General features: G+C 42.3%; 1 protein-coding gene across 3 annotated transcripts in view; it reads right to left on the reverse strand.

Moving 5' to 3' along the window:
* Positions 1–16,443, reverse strand: part of LOC115154949 (beta,beta-carotene 9',10'-oxygenase) — a 110,864-nt gene that overhangs the window by 23,108 nt on the left and 71,313 nt on the right. For all 3 annotated transcript variants that reach the window (XM_029701683.1, XM_029701682.1, XM_029701681.1), the window contains one exon: positions 16,080–16,262. In XM_029701683.1, coding sequence (XP_029557543.1) covers positions 16,080–16,262 — 183 coding nt within the window. The remainder of the gene's footprint in view (positions 1–16,079; positions 16,263–16,443) is intronic.

Here is a 16,443-nt window from a genome sequence, read left to right on the forward strand (position 1 = left end):
GTAATGTGTCCTAGTGGGCTAAACAGGCATGGCGGCCTGTTAAACAAAGGGTCATAAAAGGTCAGCTGAGGAGGCACACAGAGTTCATTAATATTAACAACTGATATGCTAATCCTTTGCACATGAACGCTCACTCATTCGGGGACAATTGCAATCAATATATATATTTACGCTCAGTGTGTCGTCGGGATCCTTGTTGGAGCGTCGTTCTGTTGGAGAGTTCTCTCTCTCGGTTAGAATGGATCTTTCAAAGCAACATTCATTAATGTCGTCATAGAATGGATGTTTCGTCGGTCTTTGCGTTCAATTATATAATTTCTAGCTGCAGACTATTAATTAATATCAAAGACTTTTTCTTATTCTGTCGGTATCAATAGTCTAAAAGTTAACCACGTGGTATAGTTCACTTTCAGTAGAGGAATTGGATGGTCAAACCTATTGGCCAACTCGCAATGGAGTGGAGGCCTGGTCTGAAGAAAGTAAATCAGGGTGGGGTTTTATACTTGAACATAGAACAGGCTTGTCACATGACGCCTGGTCCTGTCTGTGTCCCTGGGGGCGTGCCGATGACTGATTTAATCTTTGAACATAAATACATTCTATCACATTAACATCAGTACACAGCATCTCAATGTATCACAAATAGCTTTATCCTTATTAATACATTCTATTCAACCATTTGGATGCAAGTCCCATAGCTGAGGATATTATATAAACAGTTTTATGGTAATATGGCTATATTGTCTCTTCTGAGCATCACAAAATTGTACCAAGCGGACCAGTTCGTAGCTGGATTCTTCATCAATCTTCCATACCTTCTCCAGAACATAAATGTAATTCGGTTCCCCAATTCTGTGACTTGGAAGAATTTCCTGTGTCTCTCTATGAAACCCCTCTGTGTCTCAACTGGGCCATGTGGTAGGAGATTCTCCTGCTAGAATTTTACAACCCCTTCACACAGGGCCTGGGTGGGGGGAGGTAGGTTGGGGGATGGTGAAAGGGGGAGGGGGTCAACTCTGTACTCAAAGAGGGCAACGTCATGACACCCGTTTTAATAGAAATATTCTTGCAGTTCCTATGGCTTCCACTAGATGTCAACAGTCTTTAGAAATTGGTTGATGTTTTTCCTTTGAGTAATGAAGAAGTAGCCCTTTCCTTTCTGAGAGTAGAGCCAAGTGTACTTTTTTGTTTGGGGCGCCGACCTGAAGCTCGCTCCACTTTGATTTTATCTGCTATTGAACACAGTTTATCCCGTCTTAAATTTTATCGATTATTTACGTTTTAAAATACCTAAAGTTGGATTAGGAAAGTTGTTTGAAATGTTTGGACCAAGATTACAGGTAACTTATTACATCATTTGTAGTCATTTTGGGCTAGTTGGAACCGGTCTTTTTCTGAATCAAAGCGCCAAATAAATGGACATTTTGGGAATATAACGACGGAATTAATCGAACAAAAGGACCATTTGTGATGTTTATGGGACATATTGGAGTGCCAACAGAAGAACATCTTCAAAGGTAAGGCATGAATTACATCGTTATTTCTGAGTTTTGTGTCGCGCCTGGCGGGTTGAAATGTGATTGTCATGTGTTTGTTTGATAGGGTGCTGTCCTCAGGTAATAGCATGGTTTGCTTTCGCCGTTAAGCCTTTTTGAAATCTGACACGGTGGCTGGATTAACAAGAATTTAAGCTTTATTTTGATGTATTGCACTTGTAATTGTATGAAGGTTAAATATTTCTAATAATTTACTTTGAATTTGGCGCTTTGCCATTTCACCGGATGTTGTCAAATCGATCCCTCTAACGGGATTTGAGCCATAAGAAGTTTTAAAGGCACAGTCAACTTAGTATGTAAACTTCTGAACCACTGGAATTGTGATACAGTGAATTATAAGTGAAATAATCTGTCTTCAAACAATTGTTGGAAAAATTACTTGTGTCATGCACAAAGTAGATGTTTTAAAACTGACTTGCCAAAACTATAGTTTGTTAACAAGAAATTTGTGGAATGGTTGAAAAACGAGTTTTAATGACTCCAACCTAAGTGTATGTAAACTCCCGACTTCAACTGTAGCTTGTCTTTTGATTTTAAATTATATTAATTATATTAAATTAATTATATTTCGATTGAGATCAAAGCCAGGGCTGACAGTCTGGCCTGTCCAGGGTGTTCCTGGAATATGTCTTGATTCTTTTTAGTGCAGAACATTTTCTTTCTACTGATGCAGTGGACACCAGAATGTTAAAAACTAGACAGGGACACAAATACAATTGGTGCATACTATCAATTAGTCTCTTCTGCTGGAGAAAGTGAAACAGATCAACCGGGCTCTTACCCTCGAAGTCAGACATTGAGTACATAACGGTGTTTTAAGCCAGGGCAAATCAAAACTAGGGCCATATCTTTCCTCGAGACTTGAGAACGCAGCGTTTGGAAAGTTTGCCATTTCCCTATATACTGGGAACTGTTGTGGGTCAAGGAGGGCAAGGAACAAGAGCCTTTCATGCTGAGTGATAACGTTGTTGATGATCGCACTGTGTAGCTGTTGGTACCGCCCACGAACTTCTCCTTGCATATGTGTCCTGCGCCCCCTTGGAACTCCGGTCTCACTCACAGTGTCCTCATAGATGGAAACAAATTTTCCTTTTTCCCTCTCTGTGGTGTTGCAGAAGTCGTCCACCCTGGACAAGCAGAACTGCATGTCAAACTCCCTGTTCTGCAATATTCCAAACAGCACGTCGGAGTATGCAAATATGGAGTAGAATGCAGGAAGCAGAACTCGAAGCTTGTCAGGTGCATCATGTATCCATCTGCGCTGTGAACGGTGTCTTCATCAAAGTCATAGTGATGGTCTGCTATGTATTCAGAGAGTTCAATGAGTTTCGCCTTTTTTTCGTACATAGTGCAAATTAATTAAGCGTGACGAAGTTCCATCGTGTTGGCGGCACTCTGGGTAGTCTTTGCTGGCATATTTCATCCGTTTTGTTCATTTTGTTCATTTGACAGATCTTGAGAAAAACGCTGCTAGGCCACCAAGATGAGAAAAAAATTATTGCATTCTTTTAGTTTAACAGCACCTTGTGACTCCACCAGATTAAGAGTGTGTGCATAGCAATGAATGAACAGAGCTTGCGGGATAGTTTCTTTCACCTAGGCTTGTACTCCGTTTACCAGAGGCCATGACTGCGGCCCCATCTTAACACTGTGCCACAACTTTGGCTGTGCATTCACACTTCACTAACAAGCTGATAATTCGGGCAGCAACCGCTTCTGCCTGTTTATCCTCAGTTACATCTTCAAATTTGAAAAACCTTTCCACACCACCATTGGTAGTTTAGCGCAACACATAAGACATTTGGGCTACATTGCTGATGTCTGTCGTCTCATCAACCATGATGGTTACAAAGGGGGTTTTCTTCAATTCTTTCTTCATGACATCTGTCATTACATTTGTGACCACGTGTATTGGGTCATTTTGATTTAGCTGGAAGTGCCTGTGAACATGGTAGCCGTAGCCGAATGGCAGTTTAATGTGCTGTCATACTCAGCCAAGAAATCCAGTATTTCCAAGTAGTTTCCCTTATTAGCTGATTCTTTACACTCATCATGTTCTCTGAATGCTAATTCTTACTTGCCTAAAAAACAACTAAAAACACAAGGTGCTTTAGAATCTCCCTGTTGTGCCTGACTTTATCATTGTGAGCAAGTGTCTCATTGCGCCGCTGCTCGTTAAGAAGGTCTACTCTTGTTTCCCCAAATGTTTTTAATCTCACTGTAGCTTGCAGGTGTTAAGCTGAGTTTTGGTGTCGAAGTGCTGACTTTGTCAAACAGACAAAATCTCTGAAACCAGTTGTCCAGCTTGAGCTATTATCGGTGCTGAAGAGTTGGCAATTCCAACAGTAAAGCTTTTTTGTCAGCTCACAGCCGGTTATCCACAGATAGCTCTCATAATTATTAACTTGAAAATGCCTTTCAACACTCTTTCCTTGTTGCACCAAACCAGGCAGTGCAGGAGTTGGTCTCCTAGTCTGTCCAAGATTTAACTTTTCATTAAAAGTTAGTCTTGAAAAGGGCGATGCTAAAAATTTTGCCACCACATCGTCCTCTATTACTTTCTCTGCAGTTGCCATCATTACATACACTTACTTCAAAAAGCTAGCCAGCTAGCTAGGCTCAAGCGTGAGAAAACAAGATAAGGCTCGCTATTGGATCTGAATTAGTGACGTATACTTAAGCCCTCTAGAGGGCATTGAGGCATCCTACAATTGTCCCACCTATTACAAGACAATTTGTGATTGGTTGATTCTATTGTCATTCCAAAATGCTGCTCTAATTGAAGTCAATGTCAATGACGTTGGTTGGTGCCTTCTATTCAAAGCTTGAGGGCCTAGCCAATGAGCATTGAGCCCAGCTAGATTATTTCTACCAAGAGACTACCAAAGAAAAATTATTTGGTAGTCCCTTCTTTTTCCAACACAAACTGAAGAAATTCAATAGGAAGATGAATACAATTAAGACAAAAAAATATTAAATCAATGAAAACAAAATTACAAATTATAATATAAAAAAATATATACAGATTTGTAACTGTCCTTAGGCCCTCTTTGAGTTCGTAGAGGGCCCTGATGGTTCCCCACTGGGTATATTCATATGTTTTTAATAATCATTGTAATTTGTGTTCAACAGAAAGAGGAGAATGCCAGTATTGTATCAGCAGCATAGAGTTTTAACAATGGGCTGACACAAACTCTGAGTCAGGATACAGCTCAGGTCCAGCAGCAGCAGGGCAGCAGGAGATTTCAAAATGCCTATTGGACACCTGGAAGATCTGCAAATGCCTGGAGGCCTTTTAGTTTCAATGTGAACCTATTGAACAGGAATTCAGAGACTACCCCCTCACCAGCAAAAGAGTTGGAGCTTATCCAAGCTGGATTCGGGAAAAGATCCCTTACCATGAGGACAGGAGCCATGCTGAGGAAAACAAATGGTTACACATCTTGAATGGAATTGATCAGCACTACATTATCAAACTTTGCAGACACGCACTTGGGGGTGTTTCTCAAAATGCCTACTACTGCGCTCTGCATACTACTGCGCTCTGAGACCACACGCAAATTGAAACATGGGAGGGTCAGAGTATGAGTCCAAATCAAAGTATGCAAAATGGAGCAGAGAGGGGCATTTCTCGGACACATACTCGTTTGTAGCATGTATCGATGCAAGCTTCAACAGCGAGTATGCACAGAAATATGATGCAACCATCTAAAAAAAATGACGCAACATTTCTTGAAATCAATGGCAGCCATTATTTGAGCTGAAGTGAGAGAAAATAAACTACGACTTCGGAATGAAATGCTGCCCATTCACATCTCATATGTTGCCTATCTACAATATTTTCTCTTGATACATTAATACATAAACACTGTGTTAATTATGGCATGTTTATCTGCCTTCAATACTCCCTGTAGTGTGCGTAGCTCGCAAGCCCATAGTAAGTCAATAGGGCTAACGTTAACTGGCTAGTTACTACTGTTAGCTAGCTAGATATCCACAAAGAATTAGCAGCAAAGATAGATAAAATTAAACATGCCTAATTGTATAATGAATCTGAGTTTTGGGGACTGACATTTAAATATTAAAGCATTAACCTCTCACTAAAAGCTTCACTCATACATAAGTTACATTTAAACCCAAACTGGTTGTGCAGTAGATTACTAAAATGTGCCCCTACTTGGAAAAAAAATGTGGCCTTTTTGCATCTACACAGAATACAACTTCTCATTTCTGATTAATTGAAAATAAACTTTGTTCAAAGTATCACCCTTTCTTAAACAAGCCATACAAAGCTGGTTACAATTTACATTTTATTCTACAGAAAAGACAGAACAAATATTACAACAAATATTATTGTTCAACTGAAATATATTGATTGATTTAATTTTTTTAAAATAATTGTATATTTATTAATATTATTTCGAATAGGAATAGTGGCGCTACAGTGCATTCTGAATATATTCAGACTCCTTGACTTTTTCCACATTTTGTTACTTTACGACCTTATTCTAAAATGGATAAAAAATGCAAAATCCTCATCAAGCTACACACAATACCAAATAATGACAAAGCGAAAAAAAGTTTTTAGAAATGTTTGAAATGTATTAAAAATAAAAACAGAAATACCTTATTTACATAAGTATTCAGAACCTTTGGTGGCCAACAGAGAGGGCTCCATCACTTGTAGTCGTTTAGGAAACTTTGCAGCATTTAAAAAAAAAAAATAATATCTTACATTCTTAGCCCAGAAAATCTTAAGTGTTATTACATACAGCCGGGAAGAATTATTGGATATCAGAGCGACGTCAACTTACCAGCACTATGACCAGGAATACGCCTTTCCCAAAGCGGATCCTTTGTCCGAACCACCCAGGGCGTTTGAACTGATTCTAGAGACTGACCCAAAACACCGCCGGAGAAGAGGTAGACAGAGCGGTCTTCTGGTCAGTCTTCGGAGTCGCGTACTCCACGCACCGCTTCTGAGTATATTACTCGCAAATGTCCAGTGTCTAGATAACAAGGTTGACAAAATTAGGTAGACAAAGGTAGACAAAAGGGTTGCTTTCCAGAGAGACATCAGGGATTGTAACATACTCTGTTTCACAGAAACATGGCTCTCTCGGGATATGCTGTCAAAGGCGGTAGAGCAACCTGAATTCTTTGTGTGTTGCACCAACAGGAATAAACATCTCTCCGGGAAGAAGAAGGACGGGGGTGTATGTTTCATGATTAATGTCTCATGGTGTAATTGTAACAACATACTGGAACTCAACTGACCTATAATTCCTCATAATCAAATGCCAACCGTATTATCTCCCATGGGAATTCTCCTCAGTTAAAGTCAGAGCCATGTATATCCCCCCTCAAGCCGATTCCACGACGGCCCTCAAAGAACTTTACTGGACTTTATGCAAACTAAACCATTTATCCTGAGGCTGCATTTATTGTAGCTGGGGATTTTAACAAAGCAAATTTGAGAACAAGGCTACCTAAATTCTATCAGCATATTAACTGTAGCACTCGCGCTGGTAAAACAGTGGATCACTGCTACTCTAACGTCCACGATGCATACAAGGCTCTCCCCTGCCCTCCTTTCGGAAAATCAGACCACAACACCATTTTGCTCCTCCCTTCCTATAGGCAGAAACTCAGAGAGGATATACACGTGCTAAGGAAGATTCAATGCTGGTCTGACCAAACAGTATCCACGCTTCAAGATAGTTTTGATCACGCGGACTGGGACATGTTCCAGGTAGCCTCAGAGAATAATATCGATGTATACGCTGATTCGGTGAGTGAGTTTATAAGGAAGTGTATTGGAGATGTTGTACCTACCGTGACTATTAAAACCTACCCTAACCAGATACCGTGGAGAGATGGCAGCATTCACGCAAAACTGAAAGCGCAAACCACTGCATTTAACCATGGAAAGGTGACTGGGAATATGGACGAATACAAACAGGGTAGTTATTCCCTCTGCAAGGCAATCAAACAAGCTGTCAGTATAGAGACAAAGTAGAGTCGCTATTCAACAGCTCAGACAAGAGATGTATGTGGCAGGGTCTAAAGACAATCACAGACTACAACATGAAAACCAGCCACGTCACGGACACCGGCATCACGCTTCTAGACAAACTAAACACCTTCTTTGCCTGCTTTGAGGATAATACAGTGCCACTGATGCAGCCCGCACCAAGCACTGTGGGCTCTCCTTCACTGTGGCCGACGTGAGTAAGACATTTACACGTGTTGTCCCTCACAAGGCTGGCGGCCCATACGGCATCCCTAGCTGTGTCCTCAGAGCATGAACAGTACAGCTGGCTGGTGTGTTTACGGACATATTCAATCTCTCGCTATCCCAGTATGCTGTCCCCACATGCTTCAAGATGGCCACCATTGTTCCTGTACCCAAGAAGGCAAAGGTAACAGAACTAAATGACTACCGCCCCGTAGCACTCACTTCTGTCATCATGAAGTGCTTTGAGAGACTAGTCAAGGATCATATCACCTCCACCTTGCCTGTCACCTTAGACCCACTTCAATTTGGTTACTGCCCCAATAGGTCCACAGTCGATGCAATAGCCATCACACTGCCCTATCCCATCTGGACAAGAGGAATACCTATGTAAGAATGCTGTTCATTGACTATAGCTCAGCATTCAACACCATAGTACTCTCCAGCTCAACATTATGCTTAAGGCCCTGGGTCTCATCCCCGCCCTGTGCAATTGGATCATGGACTTCCTGATGGCCACCCCCAGGTGGTGAAGAAAGGAAACAACATCTCCACTTTGCTGATCCTCAACACTGGGGCCCCACAAGTGTGCATGCTCAGCCCCCACCTGTACTCCCTGTTCACCCATGAATGAGTGGCCATGCACGCCTCCAACTCAATCATCAAGTTTGCAGACAACACAACAGTAGTAGGCTTGATTACCAATAACGACAAAACAGCCAACAGGGAGGAGGGGAGGGCCCTCGGAGTGTGGTGTCAGGAAAACAACCTCTCACTCAACGTCAAGAAAACAAAGGAGATGATCGTGGACTACAGGAAACAGCAGAGGGAGCACCCCCCTATTTACACCGATGGGACATCAGTGGAGAAGGTGGAAAGTAAAGTTCCTCGGTGTACACGTGCATGACAAACTGAAATGGTCCACCCACACAGACAGTGGCGCAACAGCACCTCTTCAACCTCAGGAGGCTGAAGAAATTTGGCTTGTCACCTAAAACCCTCAGAAATGTTTACAGATGCACAATTGAGAGCATCCTTTCGGGCTGTATCACCGCCTGGTACAGCAACTGCACCTCCCACAACCGCAAGGCTCTGCAGATGGTGGTGCGGTCTGAACAACACATCACCAGAGGCAAACTACCTTCCCTCCGGGAAACCTACAGCACCCAATGTCACAGGAAGGCCAAAAAGATCATCAAGGACAACAACCACCTGAGCCACTGCCTGTTCCCCTGCTACCATCCAGAAGGCGAGGTCAGTACAGGTGCATCAAAGCTGAGAGACTGAAAAACAGCTTCTATCTCAAGGCCATCAGACCGTTAAATAGCCATCACTAAAACAGAGATGTTGCTGCCTACATACAGACTAGAAATCATTGGCCACTTTAATAATGTTTACATATCTTGCATCACTCATCTCATATGTACTATATATACTGCATTTTATACCATCTGTTTCCATCTTGCCTATGCTGCTCTGTCATTGCTCATCCATATATTTATATATATATATATATATATATTCTCTTATTCCATTCCTTTACTTAGATTTGTGTGTATTAGGTAGTTGTTGTGGAATTGTTAGATTACATGTTAGATATTACTGCACTGTCGGAACTAGAAGCACATGCATTTCGCTACACTCGCAAGAACATCTGCTAACCATGTGTATGTGACCAATACAATTTTATTTGGTTTGCTATGAGACTCCAAATTGAGCTCAGGTGCATCCTGTTTCCATTGATCATCCTTGAGATTTTTCTACAAATTGGAGTCCACCTGTAAATCCACCTGGTAAATGCAATTGATTTGACATGATTTGGAAAGGCACACACCTGTCTATATAAGGTCCCACAGTTGACAGTGCATGTCAGAGCAATACCCAAACCATGAGGTCGAAGGAATTGTCTGTAGAGCTCCGAGACAGGATTGTGTCGAGGCAAAGATCTGTGGAAGGGTACCATAAAATGTCTGCAGCATTGAAAGTCTGAAAGAACACAGTTTCCTCCATCATTCTTAAATGGAAGAATTTTAGAACCACCAAGATTCTTCCTAGAGCTGGCCGCCCAGTCAAACTGAGCAATAGGGAGAGAAGGGCCTTGATCAATGAGGTGACCAAGAACCCGATGGTCACTCTGAAAGAGCTCCCGAGTTCATCTGTGGAGATGGGAGAACCTTCCAGAATGACAACCATCTCTGCAGCACTCCACCAATCAGGCCTTTCTGTTAGTTGCCAGACGGAAGCCACGTCTCAGTAAAAGGCACATGACAGCCTGCTTGGAGTTTGCCAAAAGGCACCTATTGGACTCTTAGACCATGAAAAACAAGATTATCTGGTCTGATGAAACCAAGATTGAACTCCTTGGCCTGAATGCCAAGCTTCACGTCTGGAGCAAACCTGGCACCATCCCTACCGTGAAGCATGGTGGTGGCAGAATCATGGTATGTTTTTCAATGGCAGGGACTGGGAAACTAGTAAGGATCGAGGGAAAGATGAACAGAGAAAGTACAGCGAGATCCCTTATGACAGCCTGTTCCAGAGCACTCAGGACCTCAGACTGGGGCTAAGGTTCACCTTCCAACAGGACAACAACCCTAAGCACACAGCTAAGATAATGCAGGAGTGGCTTCGGGACAAGTCTCTGAAAGTTCTTGAGTGGCCCAGCCAGAGGCCGGACTTGAACCCGACCGAACATCTCTGGAGAGACCTGAAAATAGCTGTGCAGCAACGCTCCCCATCCAACCTGACAGAGCTTGAGATGATCTGCTGAGAAGAATGGGGGAAACTCCCCAAATACAGGTGTGCCAAGCTTGTAGCGTCATACCTAAGACTCGATGCTGTAATCGCTGCCAAAGGTGCTTCAACAAAGTAATGAGTAAAGGGTCTGAAAACGTATGTAAATGTTCTGTTTTTTATTTTTAATACTTTTGCAACCATTTCCAAAAACCTGTTTTTGCTATGTCATTATGGGGTGTTATGTGTACATTGATGAGGGAAAAAGCAATTTAATCAATTTTAGAATAAGGTTGTAACATAACAAAATGTGGAAAAAGTCAAGGGGTCTTCAAACTTCCCGATGGCACTGTAAGTCAGGAGGACTTCAAGAGTTAGGTGTTAGCTAAACCATTGATTAACTGCAATGGAAAAGTACTTGTTTGTCTGGCTACAACATAACACAATTTGAAGTCATATGGGGCAGAGTCTCCAAAACATTAGAAAAAGGATTGTGTGTGGATACGGTGAGAACATGTGGATCTGAGCAAGTGTGATGTCATTAATGTTGGTAAATGCTAAGTCGTCAATTGTTTTTGTCAATTATGTTTTTGATTGTTAAATACTTAATTAATTGTTTGTCTGCTTTACTAAAGATTGCTCAGGATTACATTTCAAACATTTCAAACAAGGACAAAAAACTGAGAGAAGCAAGCCCAAGATCTTCTCTTCGAAGTGCAGGTATAGTTTGAAATGACCATGCTGTTGGTGCCTCAGATGCCAATTAATGTTTTGACTGAAACAATCAAGTCATTCACTTAACATTCTTCTCTCCAGATACACAAGGTGACATCGCTTTATTCAAATTTTTGGTGACTTTAACATTCACATGGAAAAGTCCACAGACCCAAAAGGCTTTGAGCCATCATCGACTCAGCGGGTTTTGTCCAACATGTCTCTGGACCTACTCACTGCCACAGTCATACTCTGGACCTAGTTTTGTCCCATGGAATAAATGTTGTGGATCTTAATGTTTTTCCTCATAATCCTGGATTATCGGACCACCATTTTATTGCGTTTGCAACAAATAATCTGCTCAGACCCAACCAAGGAGCATTAAAAGTCGTGCTATAAATTCTCAGACAACCCAAAGATTCCTTGATGCCCTTCCAGACTCCCTCTGCCTACCCAAGGACGTCCGAGGACAAAAATCAGTTAACCACCTAACCGAGGAACTCAATTTAACCTTGCACAATACCCTAGATGCAGTTGCACCACTAAAAACTAAAAACATCTGTCATAAGAAACTAGCTCCCTGGTATACAGAAAATACACGAGCTCTGAAGCAAGCTTCCAGAAAATTGGAACGGAAATGGCGCCACACCAAAATGGAAGTCTTCCGACTGGCTTGGAAAGACAGTACCGTGCAGTATCGAAGAGCCCTAACTGCTGCTCGATCATCCCATTTTTCCAACTTAATTGAGGAAAATAAGAACAATCCGAAATTTCTTTTTGATACTGTCGCAAAGCTAACTAAAAAGCAGCATTCGCAAATGGAGGATGGCTTTCACTTCAGCAGTAATACATTTATGAACTTCTTTGAGGAAAAGATCATGATCATTAGAAAGCAAATTACAGACTCCTCTTTAAATCTGCGTTTTCCTCCAAAGCTCCATTGTCCTGAGTCTGCACAACTCTGCCAGGACCTAGGATCAAGGGAGATACTAAAGTGTTTTAGTACTATATCTGTTGACACAATGATGAAAATAATCATGGCCTCTAAACCCTCAAGCTGCATACTGGACCCTATTCCAACTAAACTACTGAAAGAGCTGCTTCCTGTGCTTGGCCCTCCTATGTTGAACATAATAAACAGCTCTCTATCCACCGGATGTGTACCAAGCTCACTAAAAGTGGCAGTAATAAAGCCTCTCTTGAAAAAGCCGAATCTTGACCCAGAAATTATAAAAAACTATCGGCCTATATCGAATCTTCCATTCCTCTCAAAAAAAAATTAAAAGCTGTTACGCAGCAACTCACTGCCTTCCTGAAGACAAACAATGTATACGAAATGCTTCAGTCTGGTTTTAGACCCCATCATAGCACTGAGACTGCACTTGTGAAGGTGGTAAATTACCTTTTAATGACGTCAGACCGGGGCTCTGCATCTGTCCTCATGCTCCTAGATCTTAGTGCAGCTTTTGATACCATCGATCACCACATTCTTTTGGAGAGATTGGAAACCCAAATTGGTCTACATGGACAAGTTCTGGCCTGGTTTAGATCTTATCTGTCGGAAATATATCAGTTTGTCTCTGTGAATGATTTGTCCTCTGACAAATCAATTGTAAATTTCGGAGTTCCTCAAGGTTCCGTTTTAGGACCACTATTATTTTCACTATATATTTTACCTCTTGGGGATGTCATTCGAAAACATAATGTTAAATTTCACTGCTATGCGGACGACACACAGCTGTACATTTCAATGAAACATGGTGAAGCCCCAAAATTGCCCTCGCTAGAAGCCTGTGTTTCAGACATAAAGAAGTGGATAGCTGCAAACTTTCTACTTTTAAACTCGGACAAAACAGAGATGCTTGTTCTAGGTCCCAAGAAACAAAGAGATCTTCTGTTGAATCTGACAGTTAATCTGGATGGTTGTACAGTCGTCTCAAATAAAACTGTGAAGGACCTCGGCGTTACTCTGGACGCTGATCTCTCTTTTCAAGAACATATCAAGACTGTTTCAAGGACAGCTTTTTTCCATCTACATAACATTGCAAAAATCAGAAACTTTCTGTCCAAAAATGATGCAGAAAAATTAATCCATGCTTTTGTTACTTCTAGGCTGGACTACTGCAATGCTCTACTTTCCGGCTACCCGGATAAAGCACTAAACAAACTTCAGTTAGTGCTAAATACGGCTGCTAGAATCCTGACTAGAACCAAAAAATGTGATCATATTACTCCAGTGCTAGCCTCCCTACACTGGCTTCCTGTTAAGGCAAGGGCTGATTTCAAGGTTTTACTGCTAACCTACAAAGCATTACATGGACTTGCTCCTACCTATCTTTCCAATTTGGTCCTGCCGTACATACCTACACGTACGCTACGGTCACAAGACGCAGGCCTCCTAATTGTCCCTAGAATTTCTAAGCAAACGGCTGGAGGTAGGGCTTTCTCCTATAGAGCTCCATTTTTATGGAATGGTCTGCCTACCCATGTGAGAGACGCAGACTCAGTCTCAACCTTTAAGTCTTTACTGAAGACTTATCTCTTCAGTAGGTCCTATGATTAAGTATAGTCTGGCCCAGGAGTGTGAAGGTAAACGGAAAGGCTGGAGCAACGAACCGCCCTTGCTGTCTCTGCCTTGCCGGTTCCCATCTCTCCACTGGGATTCTCTGCCTCTAACCCTATTACAGGGGCTGAGTCACTGGCTTACTGGTGTTCTTCCATGCCGTCCATGGGAGGGGTGCGTCACTTGAGTGGGTTGAGTCACTGACGTGGTCTTCCTGTCTGGGTTGGCAGCGCCCCCCCCCTTGGGTTGTGCCGTGGCGGAGATCTTTGTGGGCTATACTCGGCCTTGTCTTAGGACGGTAAGTTGGTGGTTGGAGACATTCCTCTAGTGGTGTGGGGGCTGTGCTTTGGCAAAGTGGGTGGGGTTATATCCTGCCTGTTTGGCCCTGTCCGGGGGTATCATCGGATGGGGCCACAGTGTCTTCTGACCCCTCCTGTCTCAGCCTCCAGTATTTATGCTGCAGTAGTTTATGTGTCGGGGGGCTAGGGTCAGTCTGTTACATCTGGAGTATTTCTCTTGTCTTATCCGGTGTCCTGTGTGAATTTAAATATGCTCTCTCTAATTCTCTCTTTCTCTCTTTCTTTCTTTCTCTCGGAGGACCTGAACCCTAGGACCATGCCTCAGGACTACCTGGCATGATGACTCCTTGCTGTCCCCAGTCCACCTGGCCGTGCTGCTGCTCCAGTTTCAACTGTTCTGCCTGCGGCTATGGAACCCTGACCTGTTCACCGGACGTGCTTGTTGCACCCTCGACAACTACTATGATTATTATTATTTGACCATGCTGGTCATTTATGAACATTTTAACAACTTGACCATGTTCTGTTATAATATCCACCCGGCACAGCCAGAAGAGGACTGGCCACCCCTCATAGCCTGGTTCCTCTCTAGGTTTCTTCCTAGGTTTTTGGCCTTTCTAGGGAGTTTTTCCTAGGGAGTTTTTCCTAGCCACCGTGCTTCTTTCACATGCATTGCTTGCTGTTTGGGGTTTTAGGCTGGGTTTCTGTACAGCACTTCAGATATCAGCTGATGTACGAAGGGCTATATAAATACATTTGATTTGATTTAAGACTTCTGCCATTGGTCCTCCCAACAACAGTCTACACGATGGGCAGGAAGATATTCCTACCCAGCTTCAATGCAGTGGAGGCTCCTTAGAGGAGGAAGGGGAGGACCATCCTCAGTGAATTTGATAAAAAATGTAAATTGTAAAACATTAAAAAAGTTTGCCTTTTTCAGATAAAACTATACTAAATATAATCACACTATTTTGCAATGAAGGTCTACAGTAGCCTCAACAGCACTCTGTAGGATAGCACCATGGTGTAGCCGGAGGACAGACAGCTTCCTTCCTCCTCTGGGTATATTCAATACAAAACCTAGGAGGCTCATGGTTTTCACCCCCTTCCATAGACTTACACAGTAATTATGACAACCTCTGGAAGACATCCTCCAACCTATCAGAGCTCTTGCAGCATGAACTGACATGTTGTCCACCCAATCAAAGGATCAGAGAATTAATCTAGTACCAAAAGCATAAGCTACAGCTAGCTAGCACTGCAGTGCATCAAATGTGAGTAGTTGACTCAAAGTGAGAGAAAGAAAAACAGTTGAAAAAATGTATTTCTTCCTAAATGAAGGAGAAGCAAGAGAAATACATAGTATTTTTTTCAGTTCCACTTACTTAGCTAGCAAATGGAGCTAGCTAGTTTAGCTTACTGAAACACCCTGCTCAAACAGAGGGATGCTGTGTTAGCTAGCTGGCTATTATTATCCAACACAACACAAACTATTTCAAGTCAAGGTAAGCTTTTCGTTTTACTAATTTATTGTCACCGGGGCCGGGCAGTGTAACTGCTTACTTACTGTACACTGTAACGTTACAGCATGATTGTAGTGGGTTTACTAACGGGTTAGTTCTATTAGCTATGCTGACTATGACGTTACGTTAGCTAATATGGTAACAACGATGTAGGCTGTGTGTAGGAGTTTGGCTTGGAAAGTTTTTTTTGCCTGGTCACATACAGCTGATGTGTTGTGATTTGAACTCCACAAGTGAAGGGAAGAGGTGAAAGGAGGAGGGTGCATAACATATACAACATGGCTGCTATGAAACTGAACTGTGTTTACGGGTGATCAGAGGTGTATTCATTCCGCTGACTCTGTTAAAACATTTCTTAAACAGAAGTGACTGGAACAAAACGGGGATAAACATACCTGAATTTGTCCAAAAGAAACTCTCTGTGACAGAGTAGCATTACTTTTGTTAAAAACTCACCTTGACTTTCTTTCCCTCCAGGTCAATCTTGAGGAGTGAGTCTCCCACCAGGTGCCTGAAGCCACAGCCGTAGAAGTAGCGATAGGGCCGCGTGTTGAACTTGCTGTAGTTGATCTGGGGGAACTCCAGACCTCCATACTCATAAAGGTCCTCTCCATGGAGATCCTCAAACTGGCACACCACCTGACCAGGACACAAAGAGACCAAGCTGAACAAGAGTTGATAAAAGGTAAAAGCCGGAAACTTGATTCCCTTCAATGATTTAAAGAAAGCTGACACTATTGTATTATCTGCTGGCTGCCATAATCAGTTTAATATAGAATTATTAGTGTGCATGTAAATGTACTCAGTGACTTTGAAAGAG

This window comes from Salmo trutta, chromosome 19 (assembly GCF_901001165.1).
Source record: "Salmo trutta chromosome 19, fSalTru1.1, whole genome shotgun sequence".
Taxonomy (NCBI): domain Eukaryota; kingdom Metazoa; phylum Chordata; class Actinopteri; order Salmoniformes; family Salmonidae; genus Salmo; species Salmo trutta.